Raw genomic sequence first — 24,704 nt, 5'->3', positions numbered from 1 at the left:
GAGAGGCAGAGAGCTGGCTGTGGGGGTTAGGAAGATGAGGGGCTGACTGTGGGGACTAGGGAAGGGGGCTGGATGTGAGGGTTAGGAAGGTGGGGGGCTGGCTGTGGGGGTTACGGAAGGGGAGCTGGCTGTGTGGGTTACAGAAGGGGAGCTGGCTGTGGGGGTTAGGAAGGTGGGGGGCTGGCTGTGGGGGTTATGGAAGGGGGCTGGCTGTGGGGGTTAGGAAGGTGGGGGCTGTCTGTGGGGGTTAGGAAGGTGGGGGGCTGGCTGTGGGGGCTAGGGAAGGGGGCTGGCTGTGGGATTTGTGTGTTGGGAGGTGGTGGGACCCTTTGTGTGGCAGTGGCTGTGGGGCAAGCTGCAGGAAGGGGGCCGTGCGGGAGCAGGGGGTGTTCCCTGGCTGTGGGGCAGGCTGCAGGAAGGGGGCCGTGCGGGAGCAGGGGGTGTTCCCTGGCTGTGGGGCAGGCTGCAGGAAGGGGGCCGTGCGGGAGCAGGGGGTGTTCCCTGGCTGTGGGGCAGGCTGCAGGAAGGGGGCCGTGCGGGAGCAGGGGGTGTTCCCTGGCTGTGGGGCAGGCTGCAGGAAGGGGGCTGTGCGGGAGCAGGGGGTGTTCCCTGGCTGTGGGGCAGGCTGCAGGAAGGGGGCCGTGTGGGAGCAGGGGGTGTTCCCTGGCTGTGGGGCAGGCTGCAGGAAGGGGGCTGTGCGGGAGCAGGGGGTGTTCCCTGGCTGTGGGTGCTCCAGCCGGCTTCCTCGTGCATCCGTAACTGGATTCCACCCGCCCAGCACCGTGAAACCAGAGACAACGGGCACCAGCCCAGCGCACCCCCATCCCCGCCACTCCCTGCCCACAGGCACTCCTCAGCCGCTCCCCGCCCGCAGCGTTCTCCCCACACAGCTCCCCCAGCCTGCCCCCCATTTAGCTTTGCCCCCAGTCTGCACCCCCAGACCTGTATAGATCCCTATAGCTCCCCCACAGATCTCCCGCAGCCAGCTTCCCCCAAAGCTCTGCCGCCACAGACTGTTCCCTCTCTCGGCTCCTGCCAGCTTCTCCTGGCCCCCAGCTCCCCCTGGCCCAGCCTCCAGCCCTCCTGGTCCTTGGACCAGCTCTCCCCCATAATCCCACCTCCCCATCCCCACCGACCCACCCCTCTCCCTTCCCTCTGGCCTACAAAGGCCCCCTAAACCCTCCTCCACCCCCTCTCAGCCCCCTGAGTGCTTCCATCCCCCCAGCCCTCACACAGTCCTTGCCCCCCCCCCATTGCATCTCACCCAGCACCCCCCAGGTCTTCAATTCCCTCCTGCCCCCCAGCCCTCCCCCAACCCCATCGGATGTGGAGTGAGGGGGAAGGTGCCTGAGGAAGAGGGGTGGCCTTGGCGGGATGTAGGGCTCACGTCAGCCAAGCCGTTGGTTTGCTTTGGGTGTTGGAGGCACAAGGGGAGAGGCATCCCCTCCTCCCACTAGCCCTGCCTGCCTTAGCCATAATGCATGCGGGGCTGCTGCCAGAGAGAGGGGGGTGGACCTCCCCCCATTATCTGTGAGGAATCAGGTCACCTCCTGGGGCGTGAAACTAACACCAGGGAGGCAGTCCCAAGGGAGCAGCCAAGGTAACAACAGCCAGAAAGGAGGGGGACCCCCCCAGTGCCTGACGCAACCCTTCAGCTGGGTGGGTACAGCAGTTCTGTAATGGCTCAGACAGGGAAGTGACACACACGCCTGAGAGCAGATCGAACCCTCCCCCTGCACTGGGGAGCCGTGCTAGGTGGAAGGGGAAACTGAGGCACTCGGCGGCATGATATAAGTAATGACAAACCTCTCTCTATTTGTCACAGATGGGTGCTGGGTTGCTGGCAGAGGGCTGATTCTGGGCAGGGGTGAAGGAGCAAATTAGGCAAAGTAATGACAGAAGCGCCAGCCAGGGAATAAATCAAACGTACCTTCCCTCCTCCCACCCCCAGAGAAGGGGGAGTGGGCAGGGGTATGGACCCAGAACCCAGGGGGGCAAGGCAGCAAGCTCTGCAACACCTGGCAGGAGCAAAAGTGTGGGGGTGGGGAGGCAGCAAACCCCACATCACCTGGTAGGGGGAGGAGCTGTGGGGCAGGGCACCATCTGGTGGGAGGGGTCTCCAGCCTTTGTCCTGCTCCCTGGGCCAAACATGGCATGGGGCCACATCCCCCTCCTGCGGCTCAGGTTATGAAGGGCATCAGCCATTATTCATGTCCAAGCAGCTGTGCAGCTTCACCTGCTCTGAGGGCCTCCGCAAAAGTCACACACCCAGCCCCCATCACCATCAGCCCATCATCTAGGCCAGGGGTCTCCAAACTTTTCAGCCCGAGGGCCGCATTAACTATCAAACAGCAGTTCGGGGGCCGACTACACACTTGGGCTACGTCTACACTGGCCCCTCTTCCGGAAGGGGCATGTAAATTTCACTAGTCGTCGTAGGGAAATCTTATTCCTACTTCAAAGTAGGAATAAGAGCCTCCGGAAAAGGGCACTTTTTCCGGAGGATCGGGGCCAGTCTAGACGCTCTTTTCCGGCTTTTTTAAAAGCCGGAAAAAAGCGGCGGACATTTTTATTTAAATGCCGCGGGGGATATTTAAATCCCCCGCGGATTTCCCTACGACGACTAGTGAAATTTACATGCCCCTTCCGGAAGAGGGGCCAGTGTAGACGTAGCCTTGAGGTCCAAATAAAAAACAATCAAAACATGGATGTTGTTTTTAATTATTTATTTAATATTATTTTATTCAGTTATTTAATAACACATTGATACACTACACATGAACACCTGTATTAGTGTGAATGGTGAAATTGTTTCCTGGATGCCAAAATAGCAGACATTTCTGGCTTTAGATTTGTTGTCCCTAACATCAACAGTGACCTGAGATTATCATCGGACAAGTTTGTTCTCAAATTGTTCTTCACATATTTCATTCTTGAAAATGTTTGTTCACACAGGTATGTTGTTCCAAAGATTGAAAGGTACCTTGATGCAAAAGTTTTGACATTAGGAAAGTCTTCCTTGGGCAAAAACTGGTAAAAACCCACCAGTCCTATTTTGAACTTGACCCGAAACAATTTTTAAAAATTCTTATGATTTCTTAAGTTAAACTTACCTGAATATAGTGTGCAAATATATCCACTTATGGTAGAGAGATTGTTGCTTTTAATGTTTCCTCTTCAGAATATTCGCCTGCGAATCCGTTTCTCCCGGAAGGGGGGGGGGCTTTTCCCCCTGCTCTCCCCTTCCTCTGCACGCTGTCCTCCCCTCCTGCTTGCCACCGCTCACTCCTTCCCCCCCCCTGGGCGGAAGGGGTCACCTTTTTAAAGTTCCCGCCGGGGTTCACGTTCCCCCGCACGTCGCCGGGCGGGCGTTACCACCACCGCCCATCCTGCCCCCTGATTGGCCGGCTGCCCTGTCAGTCTGGGCGGGGGAACGCCGCCCGTGCTAACCCCCGCCCCCTGCGCCGTTTGCCGCCGCGCGGCCACTTGTCAGCGGAGCGGCCCGCTTCTCCTGCCCCGGCGCGGCGTGAGTACACGCCGCACACCCCTGACAGGGTCCCCCCCCCGCGGCAAGAAGGGCCCGTTCGGTGGCGCCCCAGGGACGGGCGGGGGTCGCCTCGTCACACCGGCACGCGGAAGAAGGCGGGGCCAGACAAAAAGGTCTCCACGGGCCGGATGCGGCCCGCGGGCCGTAGTTTGGAGACCCCTGATCTAGGCCTTGGTGCAGTCCCCAGGGAAACCGAGGCACACACAGCGTGAGGATAGAGCAGTGAGCCTCGCATGCGACAGAAGGAGGTGAATAAAACTCCCACTTGGTCACAGGTGTGTCCTCTCCTTTGTCTCTTTCCATGGCAGATTAGCTGCTTATTTAACATGGCCCGTAGAGTTGTTAGCAACCTCTCTGCTCCACCCCCGCCCCACCTGTTCCCCCAAAGCCCGACCCCTGCTCCACCCCTTCCCCAAGCCCTGCCCCTGCTCCACTCCCAGCCACATCGGACTGTCTATGGATAGGCCGGCTCTGCTCCTAGGTGGGTTCAGAAACAAATCCAGAGCATGTCTAGGAGTGGCCACCCCTGTCTCTGGATGCGTCTCTCTCCCGGGATTGGCCCTGTGCTCTGAGACACAGCATGACGGTTTAAGGGACGAGAAAATATTTTCGTGGTGGCCTATTGGATTGCATCCTGGCACCTGGGCGGGGAGTGCAATCGCGGACTCAGTGCTTAAGTCGTTCCAGGGCTTTCCTGGGCAGTGCCCCGACGCCTCTAGGCTGAGCAATTCTCAGCCCTGGCTCGCTGCATCTGTTGTGACAGTAACAAAAATGCTGGAGCCCCCGAATGTCCTTCCTTACAAATGAAACACGGCCTGCGCTCCTGAATTTCGCCCTCCCCGCGTCAGAAAGGTGCAAGCCCCAGCAGCGTTTGGAAATCTCATTTTCCTGGGACCCCCTTGTGAGTGAAAGAGACGCTTTGTATAACGTATCACTAGTGAGCCCGGAGAGACTGTGAGCAAAGGCCAATCTTCAAAGCACCAAACACATGGGCTACGTCTAGACTGGCATGATTTTCCGGAAATGCTTTTAGCGGAAAAGTTTTCCATTAAAAGCATTTTCGGAACAGTGCGTCTAGATTGGCGCAGTCGCTTTTCCGCAAAAGCACTTTTTGGAGAAAAGCGGCCAATCTAGACGCGCTTTTGCACAAAAAAGCCCCGATCGCCATTTTCGCAATCGGGGATTTTTTGCGCAAAACAAATCTGAGCTGTCTACACTGGCCCTTTTGCGCAAAAGTTTTGTGCAAAAGGGACTTTTGCCCGAACGGGAGCAGCATAGTATTTCCGCAAAAAGCACTGATTTCTTACAGTGGGAAGTCAGTGCTTTTGCGGAAATTCAAGCAGCCAGTGTAGACAGCTGGCAAGTTTTTCCGGAAAAGCGGCTGATTTTCCGGAAAAACTGGCCGGTCTAGACACAGCCATGGAGTAAGTGGTCACTTCTAAGGAGCTGAGCGGGGCACTCTATGCGTTGCTTAGGGTATGTCCATGCTGCAGAGTTTTCCCGGGAAAACTACACTTACGTCCACACTGCAATTGCATTCTTTTTGCAGGGGTTTCTCCGACAGCGGTAAACCTCTTTCTACAAAGAAGAGGGCTTTTTTCTAAAGAGGAGGCCTCCAGGAAAAAGCACAGGTGCCCTGGTGGCCACTCCATCCGCAGCAATCAGAACTGAAATGCGAGATAGCGTCTAGTGAATGTGGATGCTATCTTTCAAAAAAGCAGATCGCTTTTTCCATGCGCTTTTGCTGTGTAGATGCTCTCTTTCAAAAGATGTTTTTCCGGAAGATCTCTTCTGGAAAAACTTGCAAAAGAAGCCTGCAGTCTAGACATAGTCTCATAGAAGGGATCACGGTACTACACAACACCCTTGGTGGGTGCAGCCGGATCTGTCTCCATTGGGCCTTCACTTTGCTGCACGTGGCAGATGACCTGATCAGTGCAGGACAGAAAGTAGAAGCAAAGTCACTTACAATTTTAACCTTAAACCATTTATGGACATTTTGCCAGGCCCAAATTGACACCTGTGATACACCACACAGGCTTTCCCGCACAGGAACGTTAAAATGCAGGCTCTCAGGCTGCCTGTTTTCAGTTTGAACTACAACAAGACTTTGGGGTGACACCCCAGGCCCGTGACAAGTCTCTGCAGGGCTGGAGCATGAGCACCAGCTCACCCTGCTGCCAGGAGAAGCCCCGAGTTTGTAGGACGCCGGGTCAGTGAAGTGGATTTTTGGGGGCTTTCTAGGAGCCAGGTCAGTGAGGTCTCCCCTGTGTGTGGTGCACCACTGATTGTTCTGTGGATCACTGGCTCCTGATTGAAAAAAAGGTTCCCCACTTCTGTCTTAAGGGAATAATAAATCATCTTATTACCTTAACTAGTTACCCCGAGACTTCAATGTAAGCACGCTGGATTAGATACAAAAGTAAAACAACTTTAATAACTGTAGAGAGAGATTTTTAGTGAGTACTAGTATCTGCTTAAAAAACTATCTTAATCTCCACACAAATTTTCACACCGCCTGTTCCAGCAGAACTTTAAGTCAGGAACCCTCCCCTAGTGTTCAGTTGTCTTGGGTGTGTGTGTGTGTGTGTGTGTGTGTCAGGGTGTCTTAGGGTGTTTGCCCCTTCTTGTTATAGTTCCAGTCCCACTCTTGACAAACATTTCCAGCCAAGAGCCAGGAAAGCCTCTGCGTGAAAGGATGCTCCCTGCTGGGTTTTCTTTAATCCAGGAGTTCTCAAACTTTGTGATACCACGATCCCCCTCTAAGTTGCTCGCGAGCCACTGGGGGGTTGGGACCCACAGTTTGAGAAATGCAGCTTTAATCTGTTTGAGCATCCTTTGTTTCCCTTCCTGTTTAATGACTCTGTTTATGGCTTCAATGCAAATAAAGTCAAGCACATATCCCTTTGTTGAGGATAGACCTGTTTGCCAACCTCTGTTCCCGTAGGGGTTGTGGATTTGGAACACTTGTCAATACCACCGTACAGGAAAAGCTTGGTGTGACAACATTATATGGCAAACTGTCTCAGGATAAAACTGACCAGCAAATTCCGAGTTTTCAGATGACACTCCCCAGGCATAGTTTGTACAAAGATTATTCACCATAGTGTGTAGATTATACACAAAAGGTGTATTATGTCACACCCTGATAGCAACAGAGGAGTGTTAGCCACACTCTCATGTTCAGAGCATTCATTCTATGAACAATAAGCTCACACATTAGCTACTCCACTGTAGAAACACAGAGGAGACAAGGTATGGTAGTTACAGCAGATGATAAACGAGGTGAGGTCAGTATGACAGCTTCCCTCTCAGGGTGCCACCTGAAACTGGGGTACCGCTGATCCCTCTGACCCACGGGCTCCATCTCTCACTGTGTTGCTGTGACAAGTTGCAAAGCTCTCTGGTCTGCACTTTCACTAGCCTGCACACAGGTAGGGACACACCCAGCTGCTGTACATGCAGGCTGTCTGACACAAGGAACCATCAACAGAAAGGCTCCAGTGAAGGCAAGCCCCAGCTCCCCCCCGGCACTCACTGCCTCTGGAGTAATTACCCCCAAATAACACTCTCTGGTGCTGCACAGTGAACTCTACAGCATAAGCTCAAAGTTCACCCTCCTCCTTCAGTGTGGAGAGGAATATGCCACAGGCTTTGCCCCTTGAGCTAACGTTCTCACACACTTTACGCCGACTCACTGGTTTCGATGAAGCAGAAGCAAGTTTATTAACTACAAAAGAGAGATTTTAAGCAATAGAAGGGGCAGGAAGCAGATAAAAGCAGATTACCCAGCAAACAAACCAAAATGCAAACTAAGCTTAATGCTACTAGCTAGATTGGATATGGATTAGCAGAGTCTCCCCCAACCGATGAGAGACGCAGGCTGCAGATTCTTACGGGGCAAGCTGGCGTTTCTTTACAGCTTGGAAGCTCCAGGTCTTTCATGCACAGGCTAGAAATTCCCGTAGCCTGTGTTCAGCACTCCCTCTCCCCACCACTTGAGTCTTTGCTCCTTACGTGTCTCCAGCAGACTTTTCCGGAGGGGAGAGAAGAAACACCCCCCCCCCCATGATGTCCCTCCCTGCCTGAGGCAGCTTTAGCATGTGGCAGGAACCCTGTGTCCCAAACTCAGTTTGTGGAAAAACACTGGCACATCCCAAGGTGGAGTCTGGGATCACGTGACCTGGCCACAGGCCCTTGCCTACTTTGCTGAGTCACGGCAGCCCTTGCTCACAGATTGCCTGGAGTGTCTTGAGAAAGGCTCAGGTGGTGGATACGCTCCTCCTAAGGCCTGTTGCTTTTTCCCTAATGGCCCATTACCAGGAATAGGCCCTTCCCAAGCAGCTACCTGGCCTGAAAGCATCATGCCCAGTGGGCATTGCCCTCGTGAAACTCCACCTGAAACCCAGGCACATAGTCACCACTGAGAACGTCCGACACAAACCTGGCCCAGGCCTACACACGGAATGCTCCTATCGGGCAAATCGTCACTTCTCCGATGACGCCGCCCGTAACGTCTCTTGTACAAAACACAGCGTCACGATGCCAGAATCGTACTGTCACAATAGCACTGTGAAGAATATGGGGTGCAGTGTCAAACTTCCCACATTTAGATTACTGCCAGAGGGTTGGCCACTGACTAATGCAGAAACAGTGTGCCTCATGTCCTCTTTAGGGTTTGGCTGTACAATTCCCAACTGTTACCGAGCATTGTAGTATCACCCACAGGTGTTTTTGCAAAGTTGTGTGTTTCCTTTCCCCAGGCTGCCTGAAAACATGCTTGTGCATAGCATTGTTAACATAATGTAGGTATCAGTACGACGTAGAGTGCAGGTGTCTTGGCATTTAGCTCCCAAATGCCATCCAGCGGCATGCCTCAGTTTCCCCTTCCACCCAGCAGACTGGGTTTGTTGTGCTTTTCCTGCAGTACCAAGCTCCACCAATCCTGTTTACAGGTATTAGCTGAGAAGTAGTATCCTTACAGGACTTCCCTGACACCACTCCTAGCATGGTCAAAAGATCTTCTATTTAGATGATCTGGTCTGTTTGACACTTGTGGTGTTTTTCAGTGCTTCTGTGAGCTACAGCAGGCATTCCGAGACTGTTCTTTGGTCCCCTTCGGTGTGAGCCCCCTTCAATCAGGGGTCTCAATTTAGGAATGTCTTTGGGGGGTTAGGTGAGGCAAAGACATGAGGGGACCTGGCATGGTGGCTGGCCCTCTGTGCAGCTGCATTTGATCTCCAGGGTTGCACGACCAAGCAGAAAGTCCACCACACTTAGGGCTTCCTTGTGGTTTCTACTCCCAGCACAGAGACCTTTCCCACCCCCTTTTCCTAGAGAACTGTGATCTTCCAGCCGCTGGTCTTAGCCTCTTGCTGTATTTAAACCCACCCTCCTCCCGGAAATTGCTCCCTCCTCCCTTTTCTCGAGTGGGTCATTAGCATTTGCACCCACAGGCATGTTCCCTAGCAGAGTTCTCATCCTGTCTTAAAGAGACAGAGTCAGGTTCCCCAAGCGCCTCAGGAACAACCCTTTGCAACAGTGGGACCTGGACTGGGGTATCTTCTGTCACCCCCCCCCTCCCCAAGAGCTCAGTTGTGTGACTGCTCCCCTCCAGGAGATAAGTGACAACTCCTTAAAGCCTGAGCCACAGGTTGGATGCCTGGGAGCACAGACACTGACCCAGCGTTTCTGTCCTGGACACCCCCCCCCCCCAATAATGCGATCAGCAAGGAAACATTCCTGTGTTCCTGCTAATTCCTTTTTGGCTTCCTCCTCTGGGGCCCCCTCCAAGACACCCCCCCTCCCCCGTGCTCCCTCATGGACTCCGATCTCCGTCCAGCTGTGCCGAGCTGGCAGCTAACAGCCTGGACCGTTCCTTCACGCGCAGGCACGAGTCGGGTTTGCCTCCAGCTACAGGGTCCACGTAACCCTCGCCCACCTCAGCGGTCTCCAGGATTCCACCCGCCCCTCTGGGCTTCCCAGCAGGGCACATCTCCCTGTGCACCCTAGAGCAGTGGTTTTCAAATGAGGGGTCGTGCCCCAGGACTGGACGGTGGAATGCCGGGCGCTGGGTCTCATTGCTGCAGGGGGAGCAGGTGACCAGTGGGCGGGGGGGAGGCTAAGGCAGCTCCCTGCCTCTCCTGGCACTGCAGACTGTGCTGCGCCCCAGAAGTGGCTGACAACAGACCCTGCCCCTAGCTGCAGGGGGGAGAATGCACAGGGCTCTGTGCACTGCCCCTGCCCGAAGCACGAGCTCTACATTCCCACTGTCTGGGAACCAGCTGCTGGCTGCTTCTGGGGGCATTGGTGGCCGGAGAGGCAGGAAGCTGCCTTAGCACCCCCCCTGCACGGCTGACCGGGAGCTGCTCAAGATAAGCCCCTCCCTGCCTCATCCCTGACCCCCCAAAACCAGAGCCCCTCCTACACCCCAAAGCTCCCACCCCAGAGCCCACACTCTAGTCAAATTACATTGAGTCGCGGGGCAACAATAATTTTCTTCACGGGGGGGGGGGGGGGTGTCATAAGAAAAAAAGTTGGAAACCCGCTGCCCAGAGTGAGGGCTGTGCTTTGTTCCTCTGCCGCCTGCTGGCAGCCAGCAACCTGGACAGTTTTCTCCCTGTGAGGCAACACGCCCTCCCTTTCTGCTGCCTTCAAGCTCGGGGCAGGAACTGGTCTCAACCACCCCCACCCCGGAAGCATAGACTTTCCCACCACGGCAAAGGAATTAAAGAGACACTGTCCCCTTCCTCCAGCAGTACCTGAGACTTTACCCTTTTCCTCTGGGGTTTCAGTGGGATACGCAACAGAGGGGGCCACAGAATTGCTGGGCCCCTGGGCAAGATGTGTGTGTGGGAGGGGTGGGGGATGTATTCTTGGAAGGGGCACGGCCTCAGGAGAAGAGGCAGAGCTGGGACTAGCCCTTCAGGGGTGCCCAGCTCCTGGAGCTCTGGTCTTGATTTAAAGGGCCCAGGACACCAGCTGCCGCTGCTGCTGAAAATCCAGGTCTCTTCTGAATCATCAGACCCAGAGAAAATTGCCCCCCCCCTCCATCAGCGGGCCTGATACTCAACATCAACCCTGCAATCCTTTTCCCCATCAAATCTTTTATCTGGTTCTGCCTCTTTAGCAAGCTTCATTGGTGCTTTCTTCTTCTTTCTTCCTCCCCCCTGGCTAATTCCTGGATTGCCATTTCTTTGACTTCCTCTGCCTGTCTCGGTTCCAAAACTCACTGGTGTGTGCTCCCGGCCTTGCATTCGCTGCTTTCGTGACTTCCTTCGGGGCTTCAGTTTCTTCTTTCTGAAATTCTTTTTGTCTCCAACGGTTTTGGGGGTTCGCTTGCTTTTTCCTCTGCCTGCGATCTGCACAGCTCCACTTTCACAACAGTTTCACTGTTTTCCCTCCTCTTCCTGCTTTTCTGTCTCTAGCTCCCTGACCCCAAATAAACCAACAGAAAATAACAGATTGGTAATCTCTCGGATTCATCTCAAGCCATGACACTTAAAATTGCCATCCTGTATGAAGTGCAAATCTCTGAGCAACAAGCTGGACATGTGACCCTGTTCGCATATGCCACTGTGCCCCCTGGGGTGCCACCTAGAATGGGGGTACCACTGAGCCCCTAACCCACCAGCCAGGGCTCCATCTCTCACTGTGCTGCTGTGACAAGCTGAAAACCCTCAGGCCTGCCCTTTCATTAGCCCACACACGGGTAGGGACACACCCAGTTGCAGTACAAGCAGGCTGTCTGACCAACCCCTGCAAGGAACCAACAACAGAAAGGCTCCAGTGAAGGCAACCCATCCCCTGGGCTCCAATCCCTCGAGTGTAACTCCCAAATAACACTGCCTGGTGCTGCACAGTGAACCATGCAGCGTAAGCTCAAAGGTCACCCCCTCCTTCACTGTGGGAGGGGCCTTTGCGCCTTGAGCTATGGTTCCTACACACTTCACTCCGACTTGACGGTTTAGATAAAGCAAAAACAAAGTTTATTAGCTACAAGAGGTAGAATGTCAGTGATTATAAGGGATAGCAAACAGAGCAAACCAGTTTACCCAGAAAATATAGGCGGCGAGTTATATGGGCCCATGGTGCCCAGGCAGCAGGAATATTCCTGCTCCACCAAAGTTTGAGGCCGAGGCCCGCTCTTGAAGCTCCCCTCCAGTGCATTCCCCAGCTCATGTGATCCCAACTGCATATCCCACAGCCTTGCCGGCCACCCCAGGGTGATTTAAAATGGCCCAGGGGCTCCTGCTGTCAACAGTAGCAGCTCAGTCGGGCTAAGGCAGCTTCCTGCCACTTTCTCTGTGCCATTCCCTTCATGTTCCTGTGGCCCCGGGGAGGGAGGGGATCTCGGTGCACTGCCCCCATTTCATGCACACGCTAGAAATCCCTTTAGCCTGAGTCCAGCACTCCCCCGCCCACCACCGTTTAGTCTTAGTTCCTCAGGTGTCTCCAGGACACTTCCCCGAGGGGAAAGAAGAACCCCCTCCCCCATGATGTCCCTCCCTGCCTGAGGCAGCTTTAGCACATGGTGGGAACCCTGTGTCCCAAACTCGGTTTGTGGAAAAACACTGGCACATCCCAAGGTGGAGTCTGGGATCACGTGACCTGGCCACAGGCCCTTGCTGAGTCACGGCAGCCCTTACTCACAGGTTGCCTGGAGTGTCTTGAGAAAGGCTCAGGTGGTGGATACGCTCCTCCTAAGGCTTGTTGCTTTTCCCCTAATGGCCCATTACTAGGAATAGGCCCTTCCCAAGCAGCTACCTAGCCTGAAAGCATCATGCCCAGTGGGTATTGCCCTCATGAAACTCCACCTGAAATCCAGGCACATAGTCACCACTGAGAACGTCTGACACAAACCTGAGCCAGGCCTACACACGGAATGCTCCTATCGGGCAAATCGTCACTTCTCTGATGACGCCGCCCGTAACGTCTCTTGTACAAAACACAGCGTCACGATGCCAGAATCATACTGCCACAATAGCACTGTGAAGAATACGGGGTACTGACCATGTCACAGCAGGCGTGCTTTCCTGCCGCCTGGCCACTGCGAAGGAGTAACAGGGTAATTCATTCTTTAAAAAACCCCTTGATTTTGGCTGAATGAACCAGTGAACTTGTCAGAATGAAGAATGAAATGGATCACAATAAAACATGTAGCATACTTAGAAGGCTAGAGAAACACACACTTAGAAGCAAGGCAATTGGTGAAGGGAGACCTGGGGGGGCCACGTGCCCACCCCCAAGCCTGAAGAAGGGCAGAAACAACTCCCCTCAGCTCAGTCCTATCTTTGCTCCATCCCTGTCACAGCTCTTCCTCCTCCCCTGAGCGATGCAGCTGAGGGTAGGGATGTTAAATATTGGTTAACTGAATAGTCGAGTAACCTCATGAATTCTCATCGATTAGTCAACTATTCTATAGTTCCCGGGGGCGGGGCCAGCAGCTACTGTATCAGAGGCAGCAGCACGGGGTGTAAGAAGGGAGCTGGTCCATGAGGGGAACCAGTTTAAAAACCAGCTCCCCTTGTGGATTGGCTGCCCTGTCGCCCAGAGCTGCTGCCTCTGATAAAGAGGCAGCAGCGTGGCGTGGCAACAATCCCTGTCTAAGGGGAATCTGAGCTCTCCGACCCAGCACAAGCCAGAACTGAGCCAGGCTGCCTGCCTGCTTGGCTCCTAATACACTTTAAATGCAAAGCTGCAGCAGAAGTAGGTTCTGGACCTGGTGTGAGCCAGAACTCAGTAAGGCTGCTGGTCAGCCTGCTAAAAAATTTACTGGCAAGTGTGGGGGAGGGAAATATATGTAGTCTATAGCAGTAACCTGTAAGCTTTTGCTTCTCGGTTAATGGACGATGCTATTACATCCCTAGCTGAGGGAACTTGCAGGGCTGGGCGTCCGTAGCAACAGCAGGGGTGTGTCCCCCCACACTCACTGGCAATGACAGGGCACACAGAGCAACACAGCTCCAGTTTGTTTCATGCTCTCAGCCGTGTTGCTCCATTTCTCACAGGTGAATGCAGGTTGGTCCTGCCTCTCCCCCAAGCGACGTGGCCGGGGGACCAGAGTGAGACACTTGCCCTACTGCTGCTACTGAGTACGAGGGAGGAAACCCAGCTGTGGGCACCAGACACCCCCCCCCTTTGCTAGTCCCCCCACCGGCTACTGGCCAGCCCTTTGTCCCTCCCACCCATGGCGTTTGGGCCATGTGCCTCCTCGTGCCCTACCCTCACTCATCGCCTGGGTATAGAAATATAACAATTCAGTAGAAGATCCACATTTAGGTATTAGGGATGTGAATGGCTATGTAGTTAACCGAATAGAGCTCTGCACGGATATCTGCGTCTGCAAAAAACCATCCCTGGATATCCACATCCACGGATGCGCATACCCACAGATTTGCCGGGCTCTACTTATAAAGAAAACGGCAAATTAAAAGAACACAGAATGACCTTATTCATTTAAATCTCATGCCTTTGGGGTGTATGGCATTATTTTTGAATGCTTGCAGCTGTCAATATCTCCTGGGCTTGTATCCCTCTATTTAGTAAAAATCACAGTTGAAATTGCTTTTGAGAACACTTGCATACAAGGTAATACAGTTCCTAAAGGTATTTAGGCAACTCTTGCCATTTTCAAAAGCATCACAGTGCTTTCAACCTTTACAAACCTGGCCTGTGCTGAATATTTGGGAACCGACTTCTACACACAAGGAGGGTGATGGAGAGAGAAGCAAGCCCCCTGGTTGGATCAAGGGGAACGGAAGAAGTTTGGGCAGGAGCCAGGAAATCAGTCAGCCTGGTGTCATATGCTCTCCAGAAGAATAAGCTTGTGTATTAAAAACCTGGAGGAAAAACAGAAGGGAAATGTGGAATGCAAGCTGATTGCTGCGATACAAACATGGGGTTCCTAGAGTTCTCAGCAGTAGGGTCGTTTTCAGCGACTCCCAGAGTTCTCAGCAGTAGGGTCGTTTTCAGCGACTCCCGTATTAGAAACACGCAGTGACGGCAGCCGCCCGGTGCTAAGGGAGTTACAGGATGATGTGCTAAGAGTAATACAAATCAAATCCTTTTAAACAAGGAGGGAGTCCTATGGCACCTGAGAGACTCATGGCTGTATCTGGGCATCAGCTTACCTGTCTCAGCTGGGACAGGTATGGAGTCACAGAGCCCAGGGGTGAACTAGGTATGTGTGGAGGTCACCACAGCCCCTGGGAGCGAGTCAGTGAGTGATGCTTCCCCTTCTGCTGTGCATCCTTGGGCCGATCCAGGCCACGACTGGGTTGGCACTGGGAGGGTGGGGGTGAATCTCCCCCGGCTATGGCCAGAGTGGGCTGGGACTGGGACGGGCATCTGAAAGTGAGTTTCTGCCCATGAAAGCTTGTGCCCAAGTACATTGTGAGTCTTCCAGGTGCCGCAGGCCTCCTCGGGTTGTTTCTACAGACTAGGGAAGTGAACCCCTGCATACGCACCCCAAGGAGCAAGTAGCCTGGCCCCACAGCCGCCCCCCAGGGACGAGTGCCAAGACCTGCCCCCCCAGGCGGCCCCACAGGGGCAGGGGGTCCCAGTGGGGCTGGGCTGAGGCAGGGCAGGGAGCTGCCCGGCGCTGGGACGCGGCCCGCTCCCTGGGTCCCGGGAAGCGGCTAAGCCCGGCCCCAGGGCTGGGGGCGGGGAGGGGGCGGCGCCCGTCTCGGAGCTTTTAAAGCCCCGGGGGCGGGTGACTCAGCACTTCGCCAGCGAGCGGGATCCGGCTGCAGAGAGTGAGTGTCCCCCCCCGCGCCCCCAATCCCCCCCCCCCCCCCCCGCCCGGCTCGCTAACCCGGCGCCTCCTTTTCTCTCCGCAGTGCCTGGGCCCTTCACCATCACCTACTTCCCCGTGCGCGGTGAGTGACGGCGGGACCCCGGCCAGCGGGCTGCCCAGCCCGGGGTGCGGCGCCTGCCCCCCAGCGCTGCCCGGGCCTCCTGCAGCCCCCCCGTTGTCCCAGCCCTGCCCCCCGCCCTGCAGCCCCCCCGTTGTCCCAGCCCTGCCCCCCGCCCTGCAGCCCCCCCGTTGTCCCAGCCCTGCCCCCCCGTTCTGCAGCCCCCCCGTTGTCCCAGCCCTGACCCCCCCGTTCTGCAGCCCCCTGTTGTCCCAGCTCTGGGCTCCCCTTTAGCTCGGTGGGTGCCCTGGGTGCAGTGGGGGTGTTGGGGGGCAGTCCTGAGTGATAAGAGGGTGGGGAGCAGGGGGGAGGGGCTGGGTGGTAAGGAGGATGGGGGTGCCTGTGCCCTGGGGGGGCTGGAGGGGTCTGTGGGGAGCTGCAGGGTGTGTGCATGGGGTAGGGGCAGGTCTGTGCGTGCCCTGTGGGAGTTGCAGAGGGATGTGTCCATGCCCTGGGGTCTGGGTGGGGCCATGGGGCGCCGCAGGGTGTGTGTGCGGGAGCTTGTCCGTGCCCAGGGGCGCTTCAGGGTGTGTGTGTGGGGGGGTGTCTGTCCATGCCCAGGGGTGCTTCAATGTGTGTGTGTGGGGGGGGGGATCTGTCCGTGCCCTGGGGGGCCACAAATGAGGACCTGCCCCTGCCGTGTGCAGGGCGCTGCGAGGCCATACGAATGCTGCTGGCCGACCAGGAGCAGGAGTGGAAGGAGGATGTGGTGACCATGGAGCTGTGGCAGAAGGGAGAGCTCAAGAAATCCTGTGTGAGTGAAACCTGCCCAAGCCTCGGTGCTGGAGGGGCCCTGAGGGGAGGGGGGACCCCAGCTGGAGGAGTGGGGGGAGTGACCCAGTGGGGAGGGGGGACCCAGCTGGAGGAGCCGGGAGGGGGGACCCAGTGCGGAGGGGAGACCCAGTGGGGAAGGGAGACCCAACTGGAGGAGCAGGGAGATGGCACCATGACTGGTAGGGGGCATCTCAGGGGAGACTGGAGACCTGTTCCTGTGGTTGAGAAGGGGGCACCCCTAGGGGAGATGGGAGGCATGACCCATGGAGAGGGAGGAGGGGGTCCTAGCAGGGGGTGGGGGCACTGGTTCAGAGTCCTCTCCCCCTATTGCTTTCTGGTCTGTCTTCCTGGTGCCCCACTGAGAGGCTGCTCTGCCCCATGCCCCTCGGGGAGCGGGTCCCACGGGCTCACCCTGCCCTGCTGGCCCCATCCAGGACTAGTGACCCCTCACCTCAGATTTCCTGTTCCCTACAGCTGTTCGGGCAGCTGCCCAAGTTTCAGGACGGAAACGTAACCCTGTACCAGTCCAACGCCATCCTGCGGCACCTGGCCAGGAGCTTCGGTAGGGCTGTGAGGGGCCAGGCACTGGCAGCTGGGGAGGGGGGCTTCTTGCACTGGTGGGGGCTCTCCTTTGGCAGGGCTGTGCGGGAAGGAGTTTGGGGGGGCTGGGCTGGGCGTAGGGGGCGAGTATGGGGGGGCAGAATGTTGGGGGGGCAGGTCTCCTGAGGGTGTGGGGGGCAGAATGTTGGGGGGGCAGGTCTCCTGAGTGTGGGGGGAGGCGGCTGAGGGAGGGCCCCTTGCTGATGGCGGCTCTTGCTCGGGCAGGGCTATAGGGACAGGACCAGCAGGAGGCAGGGCTGGGTGTGTGGGGAGAGGGCTGGGGGAAGCCCCGCTCCCCCCACTGATGGCGGTTCTCGCTCTGGCAGGGCTGTATGGGAAGGACCAGCAGGAGGCGGCGCAGCTGGACATGGTGAATGATGGGGTGGAAGATCTGCGCCTCAAATACGCCCAGCTCATCTACCAGAACTATGTGAGCCAGGGCAGAATCTGCATCGGGCAGGAGGCCAGAGGGGGCGCACCCCTGCAGAGTGGGGGCAGGGAATGGGGCAGCTCCAGCACTGGGGGGTAGGCCCAGTCAGGGTGGGGCAGGAGTGGCGCCTCTGCTCGGAGGCCGGAGTGGGCCCCATTGCAGTGCGGGCAGGGGTGACTTGGGGCTCAGTGGGGGTGTGGGACCAGCATGGGGGCAGGCCCCATTGTGGTGTGGGTGGGCCCTGTTGTAGTGGGGGGGTGTCTGGGGGAGCGGCTAGACCCTGACCCCCTGCCTCCCCCAGGAGAAGGGTAAGACAGCGTACGTGGAAGCCCTGCCAGCCCAGCTGCGCCCCTTTGAGAACCTGCTGTCCCAGAACCGCTCTGGCCAGGCCTTCATCGTCGGAGATAAGGTGAGTGTGTTGTGGGGAGAGGGTATCTCCCCACTCCTGCCCCCCAAATCAGCTGGGGTGTTTCTTTGTCAGTCTCCTCCTAGCCCAGCTGGCCAGGGTCTCATTGTCCCTGGGCCCCACACAATGGGGGTGTGGCCAAGCTGCCTGGGGGTGTGGCTGTGCCGACCCCGCCCTTCCACATGCAGGGGCGTGGCCATGCGCTGACCCCACCCCTTCCCCCCAGATCTCTTTTGCAGACTATAACCTGGTGGAGCTGCTGCGGAACCACCTGGTCCTGGCACCCGGCTGCCTGGCCTCCTTCCCTCTGCTAGCGGCTTACGCGGAGCGGGTGGCTGCCCGGCCCCACCTACACACCTACCTGCAGTCGACCGCCCACCGCGACCGGCCCATCAACGGCAATGGCAAGCAGTGACCTGCGTGCACTGACAGCGGGGCCGCCCTGTGGCACAATAAACAGCTACTGGACCAGACCCCTGCCTGCTATTATGGGGGGCGCAGGAGTGGGGGGAGGGCTTGGTGCTTAATGCATGAGATGAAGCCTATTTCCAGGTGCTGCAGCAGCCCCCCACGGCGCTAGCAGGTGCCCCCTCCCCTAGGCTGCCCAGGCTGGAGGGCCATGCCAGGAGCTGGGGTTTTGGGGACAACTGCTGCTGTCCTAAGCAGCTCGGGGAGGGGGGAGGTGTCGGGTGTGTTACCCAGGCACATGGGCTACCTCGTCCCAGAGCTATTCTGCTCCTTGGCTGTACCCAAGAGCCTGTGGCGCCTAGGGAAGATCCTGTCCCACCACTGCGGTGGCTGCCAGGAGCCCTGGAGGGCTGTGCCCCCATCCAGAGGGGAGAGTGCTGTGGGAATCGCATGCTCTGCATTTATCCTGCCCCATTCCATCGGGCCAGGCTCGGCTGGGGGCAGGCTGTACCGCCAGCGCTGTGCCCGCAAGCCCTGGGACGCCAGGGAGGCCTGGCAGACTCACCGAGAGCCTTGGGGCGGGGGCAGGAAGCATGCTGTGGGGCAGGTTGCCTGGTGCAGAGGTTGGTGCTCCTGGAGGTCTTAGCCCATAAAATCCCATTCTCCCCATGTCTAATGAAAAGGCCGTGGGCCTGCTTTCCCCTGCCCTGGGGGCCGGCCCCTGCTCAGCCTGGTGGGCCCAGCCTGACCTGGGAGGTATGTTAAACGTGGGCGGGAGGCAGGCAGTGTGGGCAGGAAGGAAGGTGCAGCCGAGCTGAGGAAGCCTCCACCGCTCGCACGGCAGACGAACCCTGCTCTGCTTAAGGGCCTGGCTGGCCCAGGGGACTTTGACCCCAGCCCAGGAGTGTGCTGAGTGGGGAGGCGGCTAAGGCAGAGCGATGCACTTCAGGGCTGCAGGCCTGGTGACTGTGCAACTAGGGCAGACGTGAGGCAAAGGGGCTGTGGGTTTCTCTGGGAGAGGGAGCCGGGAGCCTGGCTGGTGGTGGCGAGCTGGGCGAGGGGGTTTATGCTACAAGGGTCCATTCTGAGCCCAGGGGCTGGGCTGCTGCACTGGAGGGGACACTAGCCAGAGGGTCTGTGCCTCAAGTGTGGGCCTAGGGACCCCCAGATTGAGACAGGGCCTGGGCTCTGCTGAGGCTCCAGGGGCTGAATGCATCTGGGAGCCCAGCCAGGCAGTCCAGTGAGCAGGCAAGAGGCGGATTAAGGTCTCCTGGGGCAGGAACTCTGGGCCCTCCCTTCCTCCTGGGATGATGCTCCTGTTCTGCTGCAGCTTCACCCCCTTCCACACCTTCCTCCTCAAACCTGCCCATGACCCCACCCTCCAGTCACTCCTTTCCTGGCCTCTCTCCCCTACAGTGGCTTCAAAACTGGAAAGCTCCTCCAGCCCAGAGGCTGTGGGGGAGGGGGAGATATTTTCAGGGCCCCCAAATTGGCCAGGGCCCTACAGCCTGTGTCATATCTGCCACTGTGGAGAGGGCACCTGGCTGGCAGGGGTGATAGCTTCCCCTCTGACTCAAGGGTCCCGGGCTTGCAGCCTGCAGGCCTGGTACGGGGCATATTCGCAAGCCGGCCCAGCAGATCTGGTTGCCCGGAGGGGAGGAGGTGTGCTCATCCCTCTCCCCCAAATCCTCCCTCCTGCCCGTCACTGCCCTGACCACTCTCCCCAATAGCACCCCATCCCCTGAGGGACACAGCCCTGGGGATGATGGGGAGTGCTTGGTGCCCCCCCTACTCCCTGGGGCTCCACAGAGCACATGTGAGGTGCCACTTGGCTCTGCTACCCCGTGGCTCCTGCCACCGTGTGGAATGTGGCAACGCTCAACTATAGCTGCTTCCCCCCCCTCCTACCAGCCCCTCTGATAATCTGTGAGGTTGTGTGCCTGGCAGCATGGTGCAATGGGAAGGAGGATGGTGGCTGGAAGGGGATGGGTAGGCCCAGTTTCCTGGGCTGGATTGTGAATATGTTCCAGCTCACAGATGGCCCGTGGGCTGTGAGCTTGAGACCCGTGCACCCAAATCCTCTTCCGACTTCCTGCTCTCCAGGGCCAGCCCCCTGATCTGTAGCTGTGGCTGCAGTCCTGGCTCCTTTGCCTCTGGCCATGTTAAAACACGTTTTGTTCAAATGTGCCCAGCTCCCCATGTGCTCTGGAGGGCCCTGTCTCACGACCCCGGGGGCCTTGCTCTTTGCCACACACCCAAACTGTGCCAGCTCCCTGACAGTGCTCCAAGTCAACTGAAATGTTAAGTAGGGTGGGGTCTGTAAGGCTTCATGTTCCCTGTAAGCTGAGTGGCTGCTCAGGAGTCAAATGCTGCCCAGCTGATTAGCAGAGTACCCACAGCTAGGTTTTGTTTCTCCTGGTGGTACACATTTGCACATTGTTTGGTGCACATAAAATTATTCCACACGGGGATGGAAAAATTAGTGGAACAGGGGTCAGGCCTAGTGCCAGTCCCTGCAGAGCCCCTGGAAATAGATCTGTTGGACAGTGATTTCCCATTGACAACTTCTTTGAGCTCCAGCCATTAGCCGCTTCTTAAGCCATTTAACAGGGGCTTTAGCATGGCCGGATAGTGCTAATTAGTCAATCTGGAGCCGAAGGAATCGTGGAGAGCAGCAGAAGAGATTGGGGGGAAGGGCAGGAGGGGATGGTAGGAGATTAGAGTGGCAGGGCTGGCAGAGGGATACGGAAGGGGATTAACACAGCGTGGCGAGGAGGTGGGGAGGGAAATCTCATCAGATGTTCCCAGAGCCCTGTCGACAACACGAATCCTGCTTGTAGGGGGCAGAAGTATTTTGTCAACGAAGTGCTGACAAACAGCATTTACGTGGCCTTCCTGCTAAAAGCTGGGTAGCGGTGCCAAAGCCTCAGACTCGGAGGCAGTGACCCAGAAGGAAGAGTGGGGTCCCGGCACACTGAAGGGTCACTCCAAGAGAGTGTTTCCAGGCTGGGGCCTCGAACAGAGCCTGTGGCTCTGTATCAGAGGTGGGGTACGGAAGGCATGGGGGGTGTTTTGCAATAAATGACTCGCAGCAGTAAACCAACGTGAGTCAAAGAAGTTGGCAAGAAAATAAGAATATAACCAGCTCCTCAGAGGAGAATCAAGGAACTGGTCAGGGACAGGTGCTGGGAAGTCCAACAAGGTGGAGCTGATGGCATGGTAGAGGAGGCCAATTGGAGCAAAAGCAGGGTCCAAACTCAGGTGGGTTTCCAGGAGAGGCAACTGGTTCTCCTGGCGGCAGGGCTGGCTCGTGAGCTGTTTCCCTTCCATGGGGCTGGAGCAGTGGGAGTGGGAACTGACGACGAAGGAGCTTCACCCAAAGCGACAGAGACTAGGGGCAGGTCTAGGGTGGCCAGCGCTGAAAAGACTGAGCACTGCGTGCCAGGAGCTCCTTCGCCACTTTCCTCAGCCCTGCCCCTGCCCACCTCTTCCCTTGTGGTGCTACCCGCCCCTGAAAGCCCTTATCTCCTGCCCCACCCCAGCGCCTGCACCCCCTCAGGAGCCCTCACCCCCTGCACTCCAACCCTCTGCCCCAGCCCTTGCCCCTCCCACACTCTGAACCCCTCACGAATGTTGTTATGTGCACCACAAAATTCATTACGCACAGGCGTGGGAGAATGGGAGGGAACGCTGCCTACTGTGCTGTTGCCTGGATGGTCAGTGTTGATCAGAGCCACCGGGGTCCCTTTTCCACCCGTTGAAAACCAGAGGCCTAGCAACCCTAGGCAGGCCTACGGTTAAATCGCTGCAGTTGTGCTCCTGTAGCGCTTGCGCGTAGCCATTCGCCACACTGCCAGGAGATCCTCTCCCATGAGCCCAGGTCATGCTCTTCCCCAGGAGGTATTAGCCAGGTAGATGGGCTGGGAGAGCTCCCCCTCCATGTACAGGCCCAGCCTTAGGGCAAGGCGAGCATGGCGGTTGCCTTGGGCCCTGTGTCTTCAGGACCCCATGCTGCAGTTGACCAAAAAAAAAAAAAAAAAGTGGGGTACTAGCTGCCAGTCAGATTTCTTTGTGCTGCACAGACCTGGAGTTATGCTAACCATTGTTTTAGTGTTGCTTAGTGATTCAATTGTATAGCTACGAGCATTTTCAACACATAAAAAAGGCTGGATGAGATTATTTCTTATTATTTCACATGCCATTAACTCGGTAATTTAGCACAGATAAATTAGCTTGCACAGTTTGTTCTATTAGAGGCCGGGTCCCTAATACAAGCTGGGTCTCTATTGAGGCCGGGATGTTAGCAACACATCCTTACACTAGCTGATTGAAACACAAAGTTGATATAATCATCATCAAACCTATCAAAAAGGGTCTCCAGTCACAGAAAATCCTACAATCATCTCCAAAATTAAAACATTTATCTTCAATACGAGTCTTTTACTCTGTTAGACATTGGGAGCACTGGCCATATTTTTTAATAGATGCTGGACATGTCAAATAAACGCCAGGTCTGTAATACAAGCCGGGGGTCTTGGATGATTTGTACTAATGGACACTGGGGTCTTCTATTGGATGTTTAATGGTCGTGCGTAATAGCTTTAGAGGGGTAGCCACGTTAGTCTGTAACTGGAAAAACTTGAAAAACAACAAATAGTCTTGCAGCATCTTAGAGACTAACAAAACGTGTAGAGGGGATCCCCAGCTTTCACAGGCCGTGTGCCATGACGTCCCAGTGAACAGTAAAAGCAGGGCAGACGACAGTCACACGTTCGCTGGTGGAACTTGTTCTTAACTCTAGAGGGGTTGCGGGACTCGCGCTGCCTGGGCTGGACTCTGTAGCCCCTCAACTGGGTTTGACTTATACTAACTAGAGCAGCCGCTGGCCGGGCCCCACAAATTCTTAGGCCGGGCTTGTCCATGTAGCGCTGTCTGCCCTGGAAATACCTCCCCCCCCTCCGGTTCCTATGCCCTGGGGGAAGCAGCAGGAGTGGAAGGGCCAGAGGGAAGGGGAGGAGCCAGAGAAGGGAGCGGGGCAGAAGAAGGGGCGGGGCGAAGGTTGGATCCAGGGGAGGGGCCGGAGGGAAGGGGAAGAGTCAGAGGAGGGGGCGGGGCAGAAGAAGGGGTGGGGACAGAGGTTGGACCTAGGGGAGGGGCCGGAGGGAAGGGGAGGAGTCAGAGGAGGGGCGGGTCAGAAGAAGGGGAGGGGACAGAGGTTGGACCCAGGGGAGGGGCCAGAGGGAAGGGGAGGAGTCAGAGAAGGGGGCAGGGCAGAAGAAGGGGGGCGAAGGTTGGACCCAGGGGAGGGGCAGGAGGGAAGGGGAGGAGCCAGAGAAGGGGGAGGGGCAGAAGAAGGGGAGGGGCGGAGGTTGGACCCAGGGGAGGGGCCGGAGGGAAGGGGAGGAGCCAGAGAAGGGGGAGGGGCAGAAGAAGGGGAGGGGCGGAGGTTGGACCCAGGGGAGGGGCCGGAGGGAAGGGGAGGAGCCAGAGAAGGGGAGGGGCAGAAGAAGGGAAGGGGCGGAGGTTGGACCCAGGGGAGGGGCAGGAGGGAAGGGGAGGAGCCTGAGAAGGGGGAGGGGCAGAAGAAGGGGAGGGGCGGAGGTTGGACCCAGGGGAGGGGCCGGAGGGAAGGGGAGGAGCCAGAGAAGGGGGCGGGTCAGAAGAAGGGGAGGGGCGGAGGTTGGATCCAGGGGAGGGGCCGGAGGGAAGGGGAAGAGCCAGAGAAGGGGGAGGGGCAGAAGAAGGGGAGGGGCGGAGGTTGGACCCAGGGGAGGGGCCGGAGGGAAGGGGAGGAGCCAGAGAAGGGGAGGGGCAGAAGAAGGGGGGGCGAAGGTTGGACCCAGGGGAGGGGCAGGAGGGAAGGGGAGGAGTCAGAGAAGGGGGCAGGGCAGAAGAAGGGGGGCGAAGGTTGGACCCAGGGGAGGGGCAGGAGGGAAGGGGAGGAGTCAGAGAAGGGGGCAGGGCAGAAGAAGGGGGGCGGAGGTTGGACCCAGGGGAGGGGCAGGAGGGAAGGGGAGGAGTCAGAGAAGGGAGCAGGGCAGAAGAAGGGGGGGCGAAGGTTGGACCCAGGGGAGGGGCCGGAGGGAAGGGGAGGAGCCTGAGAAGGGGGAGGGGCAGAAGAAGGGGAGGGGACCGAGGTTGGACCTAGGGGAGGGGCCGGAGGGAAGGGGAGGAGTCAGAGAAGGGGGCAGGGCAGAAGAAGGGGGGGCGAAGGTTGGACCCAGGGGAGGGGCCGGAGGGAAGGGGAGGAGCCTGAGAAGGGGGAGGGGCAGAAGAAGGGGGGGGCGGAGGTTGGACCCAGGGGAGGGGCCGGAGGGAAGGGGAGGAGCCTGAGAAGGGGGAGGGGCAGAAGAAGGGGAGGGGCGGAGGTTGGACCCAGGGGAGGGGCCGGAGGGAAGGGGAGGAGCCTGAGAAGGGGGAGGGGCAGAAGAAGGGGAGGGGCGGAGGTGGGACCCAGGGGAGGGGCCGGAGGGAAGGGGAGGAGCCAGAGGAGGGGGAAGGGGAGGGGCAGAAGAAGGGGAGGGGCGGAGGTTGGGCCCAGGGGAGGGGCCGGAGGGAAGGGGAGGAGCCTGAGGAGGGGGCGTGGCAGGAGAAGGGAGGGGACGGAGGGAGGAGCCAGAGGAG

The 24,704-nt window shown here is 57.4% G+C and overlaps 1 protein-coding gene across 1 annotated transcript; it reads left to right on the top strand.

The window, feature by feature from the left end:
• Window positions 1–15,187: 15,187 nt before the first annotated feature.
• Window positions 15,188–18,145, top strand: GSTP1 (glutathione S-transferase pi 1). The gene is made up of 7 exons (XM_075929117.2): window positions 15,188–15,303; window positions 15,388–15,426; window positions 16,110–16,216; window positions 16,711–16,798; window positions 17,163–17,266; window positions 17,568–17,675; window positions 17,899–18,145. Coding segments are annotated over exons 1-7 (636 nt in total). The 5' UTR covers window positions 15,188–15,302; the 3' UTR covers window positions 18,088–18,145.
• Window positions 18,146–24,704: the final 6,559 nt, after the last annotated feature.

This window comes from Pelodiscus sinensis, chromosome 5 (genome assembly GCF_052426305.1).
Source record: "Pelodiscus sinensis isolate ZL-2025 chromosome 5, ASM5242630v1, whole genome shotgun sequence".
Lineage (NCBI taxonomy): Eukaryota > Metazoa > Chordata > Testudines > Trionychidae > Pelodiscus > Pelodiscus sinensis.
Note: the sequence above shows the minus strand (reverse complement) of the source record. Positions and strands in the feature narration are given on the sequence as shown.

Coding starts and splice junctions, on each gene's coding strand:
- GSTP1 (XM_075929117.2), top strand. Junction 16,799..17,162: donor GCACCTGGCCAGGAGCTTCG/GTAGGGCTGTGA, acceptor TCGCTCTGGCAG/GGCTGTATGGGAAGGACCAG. Junction 17,676..17,898: donor CCTTCATCGTCGGAGATAAG/GTGAGTGTGTTG, acceptor CCTTCCCCCCAG/ATCTCTTTTGCAGACTATAA.